The 15118-nt window shown below is 34.5% G+C and overlaps 1 protein-coding gene across 1 annotated transcript; it reads right to left on the bottom strand.

Moving 5' to 3' along the window:
- Nucleotides 1–2207: 2207 nt before the first annotated feature.
- Nucleotides 2208–14678, bottom strand: LOC134846830 (uncharacterized). Its single transcript, XM_063864226.1, has 4 exons — nucleotides 13620–14678; nucleotides 7474–7696; nucleotides 2654–2746; nucleotides 2208–2335 (listed from the first exon to the last, which is right to left on the bottom strand). Exons 1-4 carry the CDS (start codon nucleotides 14664–14666, stop codon nucleotides 2208–2210), a joined length of 1491 nt encoding a protein of 496 aa, XP_063720296.1. The 5' UTR covers nucleotides 14667–14678.
- Between the last annotated feature and the right edge of the window lie 440 nt (nucleotides 14679–15118).

Genomic DNA, 15118 nt, shown 5'->3' with positions numbered 1-15118 from the left:
AACTTTTATTAAGGTTTGTCTCCAAATTTGTTCGTTAGATTGCTCTGCTATACTTGCGTGTCCGTTATTGAGGTGTTGCGAAGCCTTCTGACTGTTTGCTTTTCTGTCTGCTCTCTGTTTGTAAATTAGCCGCAGTTTGATTAAACTCGATTAATGCAGACATATGCCTAACTTATTTTGCTGTTTTAATGAATTTTTTCATATTTTGAAGTTCTGAAAAACACAACACGTTTTTTATTTCAAAATTGTAAAACTAGCTTTTTTTTCGAGAAAGGCCTGAAAAAAATTGGCAATGCAAAACGTTGTGATTCTCCTCCTAATACGTGCACGTTTGTAAATTAGTTAATCAAGTCTTTTTCGCTGCGGGACAAATATTTGTGACCTGAAGCATGGAAGTTCGTTTTTGTCGCCTCTTCAGATCAAATATTTCACATGGTATAGCTCCCGTCCCGGAAGTGATTCATGTTATTACCGTTGAAAATTGCTTCAATTTTTTTTAGTATTATAAGGGAATTATTCTAAAAAGATAGCTTTGTCTTTTTTTGGTATAAAAAGTTTTAAAAAACAAAGAAAAAAAAGTTGTAGATGCAAAGATGTAACTTTTTTTCCGAGAATTTGATCACATTGCTTCGCTGAAAACGCAATTAAAAAAAGTTTCCGGGTCCAAAATTGAAAATATTTTGACCATGAACTTTGGTTGAATTGGCATTTGGTTTGACCACCTGGTCAAAACATTAATCCAAAATCGTTACAGACCAAATATGAATTGTTCCTCCAACGTTCGAAGAAATGCGGAATATTTATGATTGGGAAGATGTTTTAGTCAAGTTTCGGTAATCGAAACAAGAGTTTTTTTCCAAAAAAAATTCTATAGCTCATTGTTTTTCTATAGCTTCAGTTGTTTTTTTGCTAAGTTTTGACGGTTTGAAAAACACCAAATTGGCCATGCGTTCAACTAAATTATGCGCTCTGTGAAGAAATTATTTTTGATGCTGAAAGCGAAACGCGATTTATTCTTACATGCGGCGAATCATCCCACTCTACAAAATCATTCAAAATTTAAGCTAATCGGTCGTAAAATTTTCGTGCGGCACAAATTTGCTAATGTGATATTTGATAGTGTCCGTAATTTATGGCTGTTTATTTTTTTCCTTGTCAACAACTATTCGGATTTTCTTTCTATTTTCAATTTCATTTCAATTGTTTTCAAGTCAAAAAGAAAACATACTACTTTTAAACTCAGGAAATATATAAAAACATAAAAACAATGATGTAGCTACCCCCCTGGAGTTTCATGGATAACACATAGTTATATTGCAATTTTGTTGTCAGTGTACATACAAAAATATTTTGTAATCACAAAATATTAGATTGTAATCCAATGTTTTATTCATTTTCTTGATGTCAGTGTTTTTTCGGAAAACAAAAAAAAAAGTTGGAAAACCCATCTTTTTGCAGTTTCAGTCTTCTTTAGCTTTTTTTATAACTACCCCCACCCACATGCACTACCTCTCGCAAGAAAGAAAGAAAACTTTTCACATCTACCCCCAAATTTAATCGATTTTCCTAAGTTTCATGGACAAAATATTTTGAAATTAAATTGGAAAGAAAAATGGATTATAATCGCGATTACATTAGATTTTCATTAGATTTTCTTATATTAAAAACAATTGATTCAAATCTCTGAAAAATCCAGTGTCATGGTTAAACGAGTCGTGAAAATCAATTAACGGGGTTAAATTTTTTTCTGATATAGTTCATCAAAATTCATCATTTCCCATGAACCTCTAATGAGGGTAGGATGTATGCGTACAAAAACAAACTTCCAAACTTTTATAAATGTTTCATTGTTTCTTGGAAAATTTTCAACGATTAAATGTCTAACATAATCTTTTAAATAAATTTTTCAAAATGATTTTTTTTTGGAGAATAATTGTGCTAGCATGCTCAAATATTTGATTTTCGAAAAAATGGAAGCTTTTTCCTGTTCAGCCAGTTTCATGGAACTACGGTTGACACTATTTTGTTTAGTTTAAGCAATCTTCAAAGGCATCAATTTTTCTATTAAATTTGAGTGCATCAGATTTTTTTCAACAAAAAAATTAAGGAAAATTTTTGCAAGATTTTATATTTGTAACAGACGAATGTAAATAAACTCCTTCGAAACAAATATTGAATTATAGTCTATAACTAATATATCATTAACTCTAGTTGTGATAATTCTCCAATTGTGATGAGTCGTCGTCTTCGTAATTTCCATCAAAAATCCATACTTGATTGGAGCTTGTCTGAATTTGTGAAACCTGACAGAGGGCGTGACGAAACTGATTACCAACTGAAATCAAAACACAATGATTCAGTTCAAAAACACTATCCGGCAACAAAGCAATTAACAAATCATATTTTGATCCCCTTTTTGGGTACATGTTATCGTGAGAACGTCAGAACACTTAGAACTTAATAACCATACCAGTGATAACAGAACAAAAAAGATAAACTTGAAAAAATTTTTAAAAAAATTTCTACCGCTGATTCAAATTTTCTTTGAAAATTTAATGTCTCTCGAAAACCATATTAGACAAACCTTTTCTGTTTGTTAGGTTACATTTATTGGAACTGAAAAATTGTTTTTTTTTAACAAAAATGTTCTAACTAGTCTCTAAGTCTTCAGTTTCTTCCCATAAATTGTCCAGCAGAAGTTGCGATTGTCCATCCTGAGTTTCATCAGTCATGTGAAAAGCCAGACCTGCAGAACCTTAAAACAAAAGAGAAAGTTTCAGTTCAGGTAGCACAAAAAAGAATATCAAACTTTTTTAAACTTGATATCTAAAAAAGGAGTTTTTATAAATTTTTGTATGATGCTTAGTTGTTGCAATATTCACATTTTTGCGGCAGAAATTTTTAGTGAAGTACCATTGAGGCGGAGGGGTATTTAAACAATTTCTAGTTTCAAGTTTTCATTATTAAAAGTTTGAAAACTTTCGACGCCAATTTTGTAAAGATTATAGCATCAAATTATGTTTAGAACTCATCAAGCTTTAGGAAAAAAAACTGTGGCTGTTTTCTTTGCGCAAACTTGAAAATTTTTTCGGCTTTTGTCTTTGCGCAAACTTGAAGATTTTTTGCAAGAGATTTTCTTCGGAATCTAATTAGTAAAATCAGTAAATTTCTCGAGAATTGGGAGATTCATCATCGCAGAAATATTTAGTTATATGAAATGGCATGATCCCTACAGTGATCTCATTTAGTGTTTTTTCTTTATAATCCGAAAGTGATATCCCATGTAAATTTTTATTGGTAATGATATTGTAAAGTTCATTTGTGCAAGCTAGAAACAAAACTCAACATAAAAAGAAAAAAAATTATTTTAAGCACGATTAAAAAATTCCTCTCATTTCCCAAATGGTCGAAACAATGCTACTGATCAAGGAATTTTAAATTGAAGAGCAGCCGAAATAATGGCCAGTAGAACTAATGTAGACAATCGGATTACAATTTACCGACACATTACTTTATCGAAGAATTTTCTCAAAGCAAGAGAAAAAAATTAGGTTTTAAAAATTCACCAGTAAACCTAGAATGAAACTCAAAGACAAAATGTACTTTCAGACGACCCCACAAGATATCACAAATAGTATAATCATTTTTTTGACTGCAAATGAGAATATTTTTTTTCCCTAATCCACAAGTACATGTTCTCCTAGGTTTTAATGCCATAGCTGACGAGACTGGTAGATATCACAATTTATCTAAATTGATTCCATTCTCTTCGATGCGCCAAACGTTGGAACATAGCTGTATGAATCTGATAACCCGTATGAAATATCCAGTGGAACGAAACTTGATTCCTTTTACCATGATATGAACCAATACCAAGCCATCGGCGAAACCAAATCGTCAACAGTGAGACAAGTTATAGTAACAATGAACACCAATGCTGCATTTCTTGAGAAAAACAGAGCGAATCCTATCCTATCCTTCTGATTATGAAAAATGTAGACTAGAACGGTTCATTTTGAGACAAAATCTTTTTCCAACAGCAAGTGCATCAAATAGTCTACGGGATGGAAGTTGTCTTATCTATAGCACACTGTCAGAAATAGGCTTAATCCAAAGCGGGAACAAAATTCTCGGAAAAAGTACCAGAAGCGTTTTTTCATGTTTTTTGATATCCTTGGAACTTAGCAGGATCTTCCTCTTTGGCAATCAAACTCTTCAATATGCGGGTTTTTTTAAACGAAAATCAAAATTGATTATTTTAATTAGATTGCAACAAACTTGTAGATTTATTATTTTCTAATTGACATTTTAACCCGCTCATTTTTGTTTTCATTTTGGTGTGAGATTTGGTATTGCTGGTTTGTGGCAAGTTACCCTCGCTGATGAAGACCAAAACGTGGAAAATTTAATCAGATCCAGGCTTGGCTCAGTTCAAACCATTCTTAACTTGTACGTAATAAGCTCTGGTGTTTGGTGCGAATAAATGGAATTCAGTCGGTTTCATTTACCTTGCTACACGCAAACTCAAAATATTGTTATACTTCTACATGGGATCACAATTTGGGATCACAATCGTTATACTTCTACATGGGATCACAACGCAAAATCAGTTACCACATAATCATCGTATTGGGTCGAAAGCTATTTCATTTTAAAGCTCTTTCAGTCGTGATTCCAACAAAATTTTTGAATTTTTTCCAGTGTTCAGAAAAACCGGTTTCAATTTTTTTGTTTAAAAATCGGGTGGTTAAACGAGTAAGCATGCTTATTTATGATTAAGTTACGCAGTTTACAATAGCTTTTTAATGCTTCACTTTACTTTCACTGGAGTGAAATTAGTTTTTGGAGTTTTATTAACGCCGTTTTGAGAATCTTGAGACTATGGTCGGAACATTCTGTGCTTTTTGCACAGTAACGTGCTATCCTTGTTTCGAAATAGTTTTCGCATGTTGACTAAAAAAAAACTATAAAATATGTTTGTGCTATTCTTATTCTTCTTAAAAATGGAACAAGAGCTCAATTTTGGGAAAGCAGGCTAATTCTAAATCAGTTCTTGAGTTTAAATCCAAATCAAAAGCAAAAGTCTAAATCTAAATCATGAAACTCCAAATCTGAAATATTAGAACCGCGTTTGGAAATTGCAGAAAAACAAACTAAACACTAGTTCAGAGCGTATTTTCTCTCGTTTTTGTAAAACTTAGGTATTGCACAAAAAAAGGAAAATTGCTTGGTTTTGCCCTGTTCCTTTTTCATTCTTCATTTTTCTAATTATTTTATTCCAGTATGGTAATTAGTTAAATAAAAAGGTCATTGTTTTTTTTATTGTTCATTTCCCAAAAGTTTCAAAAAGGGGTTCAGAAATACCAAGAACGTGATGAAACTATTGTGGATTATTTTTGAAAATAAATATTCAAGTTTATTGAACATCCCAAAATTTTAAAATTAGTTAGTGCGCAAAAAACAGAAAAACCTGTTTTCATTAGCTCTGTACCTGTTTCATCCTTTGTTTTTCTAGTAGTTTCAATCTTGTTGGGTAAATAAATAAGTAGAACATTCATGGCTATTTCTTGGCTATTTCTTATATGTTATTTCTCAAAAGTCTCAAAAAGAAGATGGAAATAATGAGAACGCAAAAAAACATTTGGGGATTATCTTTGCTTTAACATTTTTGCGTAATTCAAACTCCCCAAAATTATAAATTTAGGTATTGCAGAAAAATTCTTTTTCGTTTTTTTCCCTTTTCCATCCTGAATTTTTCTAGTAGTATTATTCGAAATTGGTCATCAAAATAGTAAAATTCTTAGCGCTTTCTTTTTCTTTTTTTCTTCTCAAAATTTTCAAATAAGGACTTAGAAATAATGAGAACGCGATAAAATTTCCAAAAAATTTAAATATAGTTATTGCTGAAAAAAAGCAAAAACTGCTTCACTTTGCCTTTTCCTTTTACCATCTTGCAATTTTCTAGTAGTATTAATCCAATTTGGTAACTAAATAAGTAAAGTTTTTATTGCTATTTTCTTTTGTTCATTTCCCAAGGTTTTAATTAAGGTTTTACAGTTATTGAGGCGCGATATAACAGTTGAAGGTTTGTTTGACGTAAATATTAAAGTTATTCAAACTTCTCAAAAATTTAAATTTAGGTTTTGCGCAAAAATAGGACAAACTGCTTCGTTTAGCTCTGTACTTAAATAGGACAAACTGCTTCGTTTAGCTCTGTACTTGTTTCTCGTTTTTCTAGTAATTTTAATCCAATTTTGGTAAATAAATAAGTAAACTTTTCATAGCTAGTTTTGTTTGTTATTTTCCCAAAAATCTCAAAAGTGTTTAGAATTACGGAGAACGCGATGAAACAATTGAGGATCATTTTCGAAAATAAATACTTGAGGTGTTCGAATTTCACAAATTTTTAATTTTGGGTATTGCACAAAAATAGAGAAAATTGCTTCGTTTCGCACTGTCTTTTTCTCATCCTGCTTTCTTTCTAGTAGTGTTTACCAAGTTTGGTTATTTAAAAAACAAAATTTTAATGCTATTTTTTACTGCTTATTTCCACAAGTCTCAAATAAAGATTTAGAACCAATGAGAACGCAATAAAAGATAAAAGGTTTTTATTTTATCTTAAATATTCAAGTTAATCAAATTTTCAAACTTCCAAAAAATGTTAGACATTGCTCAAAAATAGAGAAAACTGCTTCGTTTTGCCTTTTCCTTTTTCCTTCCTGCATTTTTTTAGTAGTATTATATCCAGTTTGGTAATTAAATAGCTAAAGTTTTCATTGCTATTTTTTATTGTTTTTCCCCGAAAGTCTCCACAAATAAGGGTTTGGAATGAATAAGAACGCGATAAATCAATTAAGGATTGTTTTTGAACTTAAATATTTAAGTTATTTGAACTTCTCAAAGTCTTAAATTTAAAAAGTTATAGATAAATAATGTTTTGTTATTGTTGTTTATTTGAGAAAACTGTCTGTGTGCGCAGTTTTTAATGAGAATCGTCAATCACTTTTGAAAGAATTGAATCTTGTTTTGTTAAAAAAGTGATCACAAGGTCTTATTTGATTGGACGAAAAGCAAAAAATCTCGTTGCCGGTTTTTGCTCTAACTCCTCAGCCGGTAGTAATTCGACCGCTTCCATCCTGAATTTCATTTTTGATGATTAAAGAGCACTAACTCACGACAACCATATCTGGTAAACCAACCCAAAAAAATTTCCAAAGACACCTTTGTCGCCAATTTATTTTAATTTTGAGAGAGAAACAACAAAAACTCTTTCAACTCATACAAATTTAACTTTGTTGTACATACATGCATGTGTTGTGTGAAAAACCGACCAAACGATGTTTGCGCCTTAATGTGTCGTTAAAACATCGCATTGACTCACATGCAGTTAAGTGCCAAAAAATCTCGGATTTGAGTGTTTTCTTCGTAGAACTTAAACAACAGCTGTAGATTTCAAGTAAGTATTTACTTTACCTTCATCAGCGTCCTTGAAAAGTGACCAATCACATTCCATTGCCCGCAATGTTGCCATTCTTTCTTGGCTGATGTCCTGTTTTGGAAACAGTTCACCCGAGTACATTGCGCAAAAGGTTTGAGCGTCTGAGAGACGGACCATCTGCCTGCTTGCGAAGAAATCAGTCTTGCACAGGTGCAACACATCAGCATCATCATCTGGGTCGTAGAAACTGCTTTTTCCCTGAAACTCAGCCAAGTAATATTTATGCAACTTAAAAAGTACCACTCTAAAACATGGAAAACTATTCTTTTTCGATAGCGAAGTTAGCTTTTTGCCCAAAAGTTTTTTCTTAGCTTTTATTTGAACGATTTTGTGTTTGGTAATTATTACCACACTTCAAACGAGAACACCTCAGCATTGTTTGATGCGCCATCAACATCATAGAAAAAGTATCATTCTAGTTACAAATACCTGTTATTAAAGCTAAATTTAAAAAAATTAGCAGAGCACCAAAAGGAATTTTGTGAATACGATTTTTCACGTTTTTGCCATATTTCTTTGAACAGTTGACAAAAAATTGTCGTTTTTTTCGCAACAATTTACAAATTTAAAGAAAAAAACAGTCCGCTAAAGTAGACAGCTCGGAGGAATTAAGGCAAATCTTTTAAGCTTATCAAATTGATGCTTTTCTGAATTTTTGCGAGCTCTTCCGAGTGTTCGAAAAAAAGCACTGGCAGGTGGCGATCGCTTGTTTTGCTTTGCTCCACAGAGCTCTCAATTAGAACGAGTAGTATAATACGCGTGAATCAATTTTTGATGATAAACTAGATTTTTTTGTTTGATAACAAAAAAAGTATGCTTATTTGTTAAAGAGTGGCCGATTTCTTGACAGTTTCCGAGTTGAAAGTTTAGAGATAAGACAAAAAGAGGCAAAGTTACCAACTGGTAGCTTTGAAATATAGTAAAAAATTATTTAGTTTAGGTTTATCTAGAAACTGTTTATTTCTAGTGTAAGAGAAGAAATAGATAACATTTTGTGATTTATAAGAAGAAATTGTGATTCGTATTTTATCTTGCATCTATTGCAAATTTTACTTTTCTTAATTAGATAACAGGTCACTCACATATGACCTTCACTTGCCATTCTCTCCGGCGGAGAGAATGATCTGTCACTATTTTAATGTTTTAACTTTAGACTAATTCATTTTAATTCCTTTATTCTTTTTATTAGTTTTAACTTAGAATTAGCTACAGCAAAGTAACATTTTATCATGGCGCAGTCAAATAACGAATCTAACGTGAGAGGCATACCTCCATTTTGGCAAAACCATACTGTGGATCCCCCAATCCCCTGGAAAGATTGGAGCGATCTGTTTCATTTAGCAATAATCGCTAAAGAAAATATAGACATCAAAAATTTACTAAATCCTTCAGAGAGACATCATTCTCAACCCCCTAATTTGGAAAATCCATTAGACGGTGAAACGGACAACCAAAGAAAGTCGAGATTGGACCGAAACGTTCAAGAGCAAAGACGCTACGACGAAGAGGAATCAGCTTCCATCAAATCCGAAACCAAGAAATTCAATGGAATGCGGTTAGAGGAAGCAGATAAAAAATTACGATCAGTCTTGTACCTGGCCTGAGGAAACGAGGGAAAAAGAATTTTTGGGCAGAAATTCACAGAGGTTAAAATTTTTATAAATTTCTTTTAAAGAATTTTGGGACTTCCTAGCAACCGCCTTGGTAAGAAAGAGAAACGTGACATTCGAGCGACACAAATTGTTAAACCGAAAACAACGAGAAAGAGAATCCCTCGAACAATTCTGGGGTGCTTTAGCACAAATGGCCAAAAAGTGCGACATAGCCGCAGGAGAAGAAGAGTGGATTAGAGACATTTTCATAGACAACATGAAAAACTACGATACCCAAAGGAAGCTTTTAACAGAAACTCTCCCCCCAAGAGAAGCACTAAATGTAGCACTCATTGACGAAAAGGGAATTTTGAACCAGCTAAAACTGACAAACAATTTTAAATCCAACGGATCATCCGTACATAAACCACACAGCCACTTCAACGTAAAAAGAGAGTCAACTCTCAATATAGAAAAAACAACACCTGTATGAAGTGCGGCGGAACCTTCTCAAAAGGTCATCTAGCAGATTGCCCGCCCAGCAAAGGACACTACCTGTACTTCATGTAAATATAAAGGTCACTTCACTAGACTTTGTAGATCCCGTCGTAGAAATGTAAACATTGTAAATAACCAAATTGTAGATAATACAGATTTTAATCCGTCGGATATTCCAGATGTAAATACAGACCATGTAGATAGAGAATGTTGTGGAGTCATAAACGCATGGTCGGAATCTGGACAAAGCGAGAACGACGGTTATTCTGTATTAAACGTAACTACAATCTTCGACGATGACGGAAAAGAACTGAAGAAACTATTAAATATCGGCCTCGGAAAAGAAAATCAAGTAATCTTAAATATTCAAGTGGATTCAGCTAGCCCAGTCAGTTTCCTCAAGAAAAACGTTTTACACGAATTGAAACTTCAAGACCCTTACTTGAAAATCTATCCGGTGGACAAAGCAACCAAGGACCAATATTGTGGATTCACGGACAACGCGATAATTTTTTCTGGAATGGTGATACTTCCGATCTTCTCAAACGGTTGGTCACACAATGACTGTCATTTCTTCTTGACTGAAGGACATGAGAGAAATATCCTAGGAAATGACAACCTGCCGAAAGTGGGGATTGAAATCTCTCAGAAGTTCTTCCCGCATTTCCAGACTCACAAGCAGTGTCAGACGCTGGAGTGTTCGAGACGAAAACCCAAATCGAGAAAGCCGCATCCAAAAACTTGCAAGCAGGTCTAATTGGCATCATCAGACAACTTGACGAGGACACGAGTGTCAGGGCCATCATCCAAACCACTCCGGAGACAAACTCGCCAGTCGAAGAAGTCGACAACTCCTCCAGGTTATCTCGCTTCGGATGAATCTATGCTAATTCCTTCGGAAATATCCGATACTAGTGATTGAGAATGGATAGCAGGCGGTTTCCCTTGTAGAGATGTGGCCAGAGAGCGTTTTATTTCGGACTCATGCAGATATCATAATCCAAATGGAATCGGCTTTAACTCTAATTTACTCAATAATAAGATCAAATCTGAGGTTTTAGAGGACATCAGTGACAAAGACGGAGACCAATTTGGGGACCAAACTACTGAATGCCCAATAAGCATTATCCCTGCAAGCCAAAGCTCTACTTCTCGCGACTAGAGTGCTACACCTCAGGCAGAGGAATTTGGAAATAGCAAACTACAGGAGCTGCAAGTCATGCCTAATCCAGCGGAAAAGTACCCAATAACAGACTTCCCGGTCTACGAAATAGTCGACTCTGCAGAAGATTCCTCTACAACTCTCGATTCTTCCAACAAACTTGGTAAGGACCCTCCTACCATTCGACGCTCTAGTAAGAATGTTGAACCACCAAAATTGTACGTTCAAAAGTACTTCATAGATGTTGTAGATCTTCCTCAAGAAACCTCTGGCTCTGCAGATAACCCAATTGTACTAGAAATCGAAGACAACATCAATCATGAACCTATCGATACTACAACTCCGGCGGAATTAGTGATTATTGATTCGGATTCTCCATCTCCCGATCAAATGTCTACCTCTTCCACCGACGAACCGTTGAAAATGGTAGTTGAAAATTTTGACGAGCACTCAGAACTCGATAGTGAACTTTTCAATACCGAACTTGAAAACTTTTTGAACGATTACAGAAATTGTAAATGATAACTTAGTGCCGTTTTCTATGATAAGTACCTTCCATTCTCACTTCTTGTTGCTAAATCTCACTATGTCCTATTCTTAAAGTCTGTATACTCAGATTGCGCAACCTTACCTTAAACATACTAATCATTCGGATTTGTTAAACAGTAATTTTCCTTTTCCTCAATTGTCTCCTCAAGATCCTTCAGATTGCAGTTATTTTTAATCTTTAGGGGCGTCAAACCCCATCACCAGGTAACTCATGGTGATAATTGTTTCTTAGACGTGCGGCTACATATTTGCTTTCTAAAGTCATATCCGTCGGATACCGGATAATCCCATCGTTAATTACTTACGCATTACCTAGTGCCATTTGTTAGTACGTAGTTTAGTCATTTAGTCGTTTTCACTCTTGTGCAATAAATTTTTTTCTCTATTCCCCAAAAAGGGGGGAAAAGACTCAGTTAATTTGTATTTACCTATTTGGCGCTAATTAAAAATTTTCCTGCTTACAGGAATGTTGTGATTCGTATTTTATCTTGCATCTATTGCTAATTTTACTTTTCTTAATTATGTAACAGGTCACTCACGTATGACCTTCACTTGCCATTCTCTCCGGCGGAGAGAATGATCTGTCACTATTTTAATGTTTTAACTTTAGACTAATTCACTTTAATTCCTTTATTGTTTTTATTAGTTACAACTTAGAATTAGCTACAACAAAGTAACATTTTATCACAAAAGTTAGGTTAAATTTTCTATTTAAAAAAGAAATCAATTGAGAGACCAAGTTTTTGTCATCGGCAACTAGATTTTTTTTTTTTAAATGTTTTTTTTTGGTGTGTTGAACGACCAATTGGGATAAACGACCACTCGTACCAAAAGTTTCTAAATGGAATAGTAATTTTATGTCGACAATTGTACCCAATTTTAGGCTAATGCAGTTTCGAAACAAGTATAGCCGGTTGCTGTAGCATAGAATGATAGAAATCCCGAACATATTCTTACAAAAAAAAAGGCTTAAGTAAATTCTTTCCTTTTAAACCAGTGTAGTTTTTTGTGCGTGGTGAGATAAAACCTGAACCTTAGGCATTTTCGACAATCACAAAAGTTCAGTCAACATTAAATTTTATTTTTTTCCTATTTTCTTTTATTTTTAATTTTTTTTGGAGATACTTTTGAATGGTTGAAGTTTTTTATTTCATGGCCTATCCTGATCCAAAAAAATTGTTCGCTTATTTTACCTGCTCGAAATTGAACTAAAAATAGAAAAGTGAAAACCTGTTTTTTCCCGATACCGAGAAAATTAACGAAGAATTTTTGATGCCGTTCAAATCAAGTATGAAAAGGCTTTAAAATGTTGTATCAGTCGGCTCGATCTGGTGATTTTTTGTTGTACCAGATTTTGGGTGGAAAACAAAAATCATTTAAGAAAAAGAAAATAAAACAACTGAATACAAAGTTTCTCCCCATTTTTCAATTGGTCGGAGCAATAAATATAAACTATTCAATTTTGACTATAATTTGAAGCTATCAAGTGGTAATTTTGTGCTATTTTTATCAGGATTGGATCTAGAATTTTCTCGAGGGGAGAGCGAATTTTCAAAAACGCTTTGAAAAAATTCAACCTTTTTTAGGTGGCGACCAATTTGATTTTCCGAAACAGGTCGTCTTCTAAAGCACATAACAGGGCTTGTTTTGGCAAGCCAAGTTTTCTGCCCCGCATGCAAAATTTTGAAAAAAAACAGGCTGAAAGAGGCGTTTTAGACACTTTTTGGAAGTTTTTGACCAAAAACTTGCGTTTTTTCGGCGCGCTTAAGGTCCGCCTGCCAAAAAGGGTGTCCCAGCCAAGACTGTAATTCCGGCTAGAAAAAAAGAAAATAAAAAGTTTTGGACCAGAAATTGTACTTGAAGTGATGTATTTTAACAAAACTACGCTCTATTTGAGTCTTTCAAGCTCCTTGAAAAAAATGCTGATAAAAAATTATTAATTTTGTTATTTTCGGGCAGATGAAATGGCGTAAGCAATTTAAATCAAATAGCGCACTTATCCATTCGGTTTCAGGCCACAAAGTATTCTGTGTCACGCCCCTAAGATCCCACGAAAAAAATCCACCCAACGCCAAAGTACTTTGTTCTTTGCAAGAGTTTGAGAATGGTCGCAGCAGTAAGTAGTGATATAACCCTGTTCGACCCATGATTCGACTTTGTTTGACTATAGTGTTCGTTCGAGCGTTATAATTTGCGACCAAAAACGGACTCCGTTCGACCGTGTCGGTCGAATCATGAGTCGAACACCTCAGCCCGGGTAGTTCATAAGCATCAACTTTGTTTCCTCCGTTTTTGCTTGTTTTGTTTTTATTATACGCACCGTTCTCAGTACTTGATAATTCTCATCGCTCAACTTTAGAGCGATTTTGTCGTCGAAGTTGCCATTCGGTTCAACAAGTCGAGCTACTCTTTGAACTTCGTTGAAGTTAGTCTCGTCCACGTATGTCGAACTTCCCACAAAAGTTGCATGTTTTTCCTCACAGGGCGCAGTGGATAGAAAACTTCGATAGTAGTTACCATTTATAGGACCAAACGAAGCCAGTCGAAGAAGTTCCATCCCCAGTGGAACGTTTCCATTGTTCGCGCAAGTTCTGGGAAACGAATCATCGATGCATACAAACTTGAACGAGAAAGCACAATTTTTAACGACTAGTGAGTTTTCTTGTTGTTTTGAACTGTAAAGAACGCATTCTTTTCCTCCAAATTCCATACTTTTAGACCACATTGGATCTCCCGGAAATATCCGCAGGTCTTCCGAAGCATACGAAATGTCTCCGGTTTCTACATTGTTTGGATCTCTGTAATATCCAGTCCAAAGATCCTCATTGGGGATCCCAGCACAGTTTTGGCTTTGGATCATTGAAAACTGATCCAGATTTTCAGGCGAAAAAAGCTTGAGTCCAAGTTCACTGCACGTTTGTTTAGCTTCAGACCAAATTTTTGCATCATGGACGATGCAATTTCTGAAAGGAGACAAAGGGTCAACTCCCAAACCTCCATATCCATTGCTCTTTGTCAATATTGCATAATCGGAAAACATCCCACGATGAGCTGCAAAGTTCTTTGCAAACCAAAACTGGTTGTCATCTCGCACGAAACATTCCTTCTGCAGAGTAGTCGCGAAAAGGACACACGAGCTGTTTGTTCGGGACCACGTGAATGACTCACAACTTCCAGTGCGTGCACAGAGCTGGTCGCATTCTCGTGGAAAAGGAGTCTTTTCGGATTTTTGAATCCTAATGTCCAATTCCGAGCATGGGTAACCTTGTATAAAAGCCAAATTGTTCGGAACTTCATCAGCAAAGATTGTACCGAAGTTTCCCAGCAAAACTAGAAAATTCAGCCATAAATGAAACATCGGCAGCATGGCAGACGTTCTCTTTTCTTTTTAATTGCAATAATACAACCGCTGTGACAAAAAAATGACCTTTCAATTTAATAAATAGTCTTTTTGAGCTGAAGGTTTTGAAGTTTTTCTCAAGTGCTTCCTCAATACTTTGAAAGACAAAAGGCATTCAATATTTCTTTGTTTGCAGCGAGAATTTTACGCAGCTGTGAAAGAAAGGTCAATGAAATATGAAAGGATGCCGGGTGAAAAGGATGCCGGGTGAAAAGCATAATTTGATTGAAATCGAATATAAAATTCTTTTTTTTTCAAATATACTTTTGTTGGGCCAGTATTGTTCTATTATTGCGATTCGGAGCAAACTTGCTACATCCAAAAATCAAAAAAATTCAACAATTTTTGGAGAAAATGAAAAATCTCTGCAGGTTTTAGGACCATTTATCATCAAAGGAAAAGACCAACATATGAGCTGT

Source organism: Symsagittifera roscoffensis, chromosome 5 (assembly GCF_963678635.1).
Source record: "Symsagittifera roscoffensis chromosome 5, txSymRosc1.1, whole genome shotgun sequence".
NCBI lineage: Eukaryota > Metazoa > Xenacoelomorpha > Acoela > Convolutidae > Symsagittifera > Symsagittifera roscoffensis.
Note: the sequence above shows the minus strand (reverse complement) of the source record. Positions and strands in the feature narration are given on the sequence as shown.

Bases quoted from the DNA above. Each gene is read 5' to 3' on its own strand.
- LOC134846830 (XM_063864226.1), bottom strand. From the start codon at position 14,666: ATGCTGCCGATGTTTCATTTATGGCTGAATTTTCTAGTTTTGCTGGGA. The intron at 7,697-13,619 runs GTGCGTATAATA...GCTGAGTTTCAG, and splicing joins ATTATCAAGTACTGAGAACG to GGAAAAAGCAGTTTCTACGA. The intron at 2,747-7,473 runs GTAAAGTAAATA...AAGGTTCTGCAG, and splicing joins TTTCAAGGACGCTGATGAAG to GTCTGGCTTTTCACATGACT.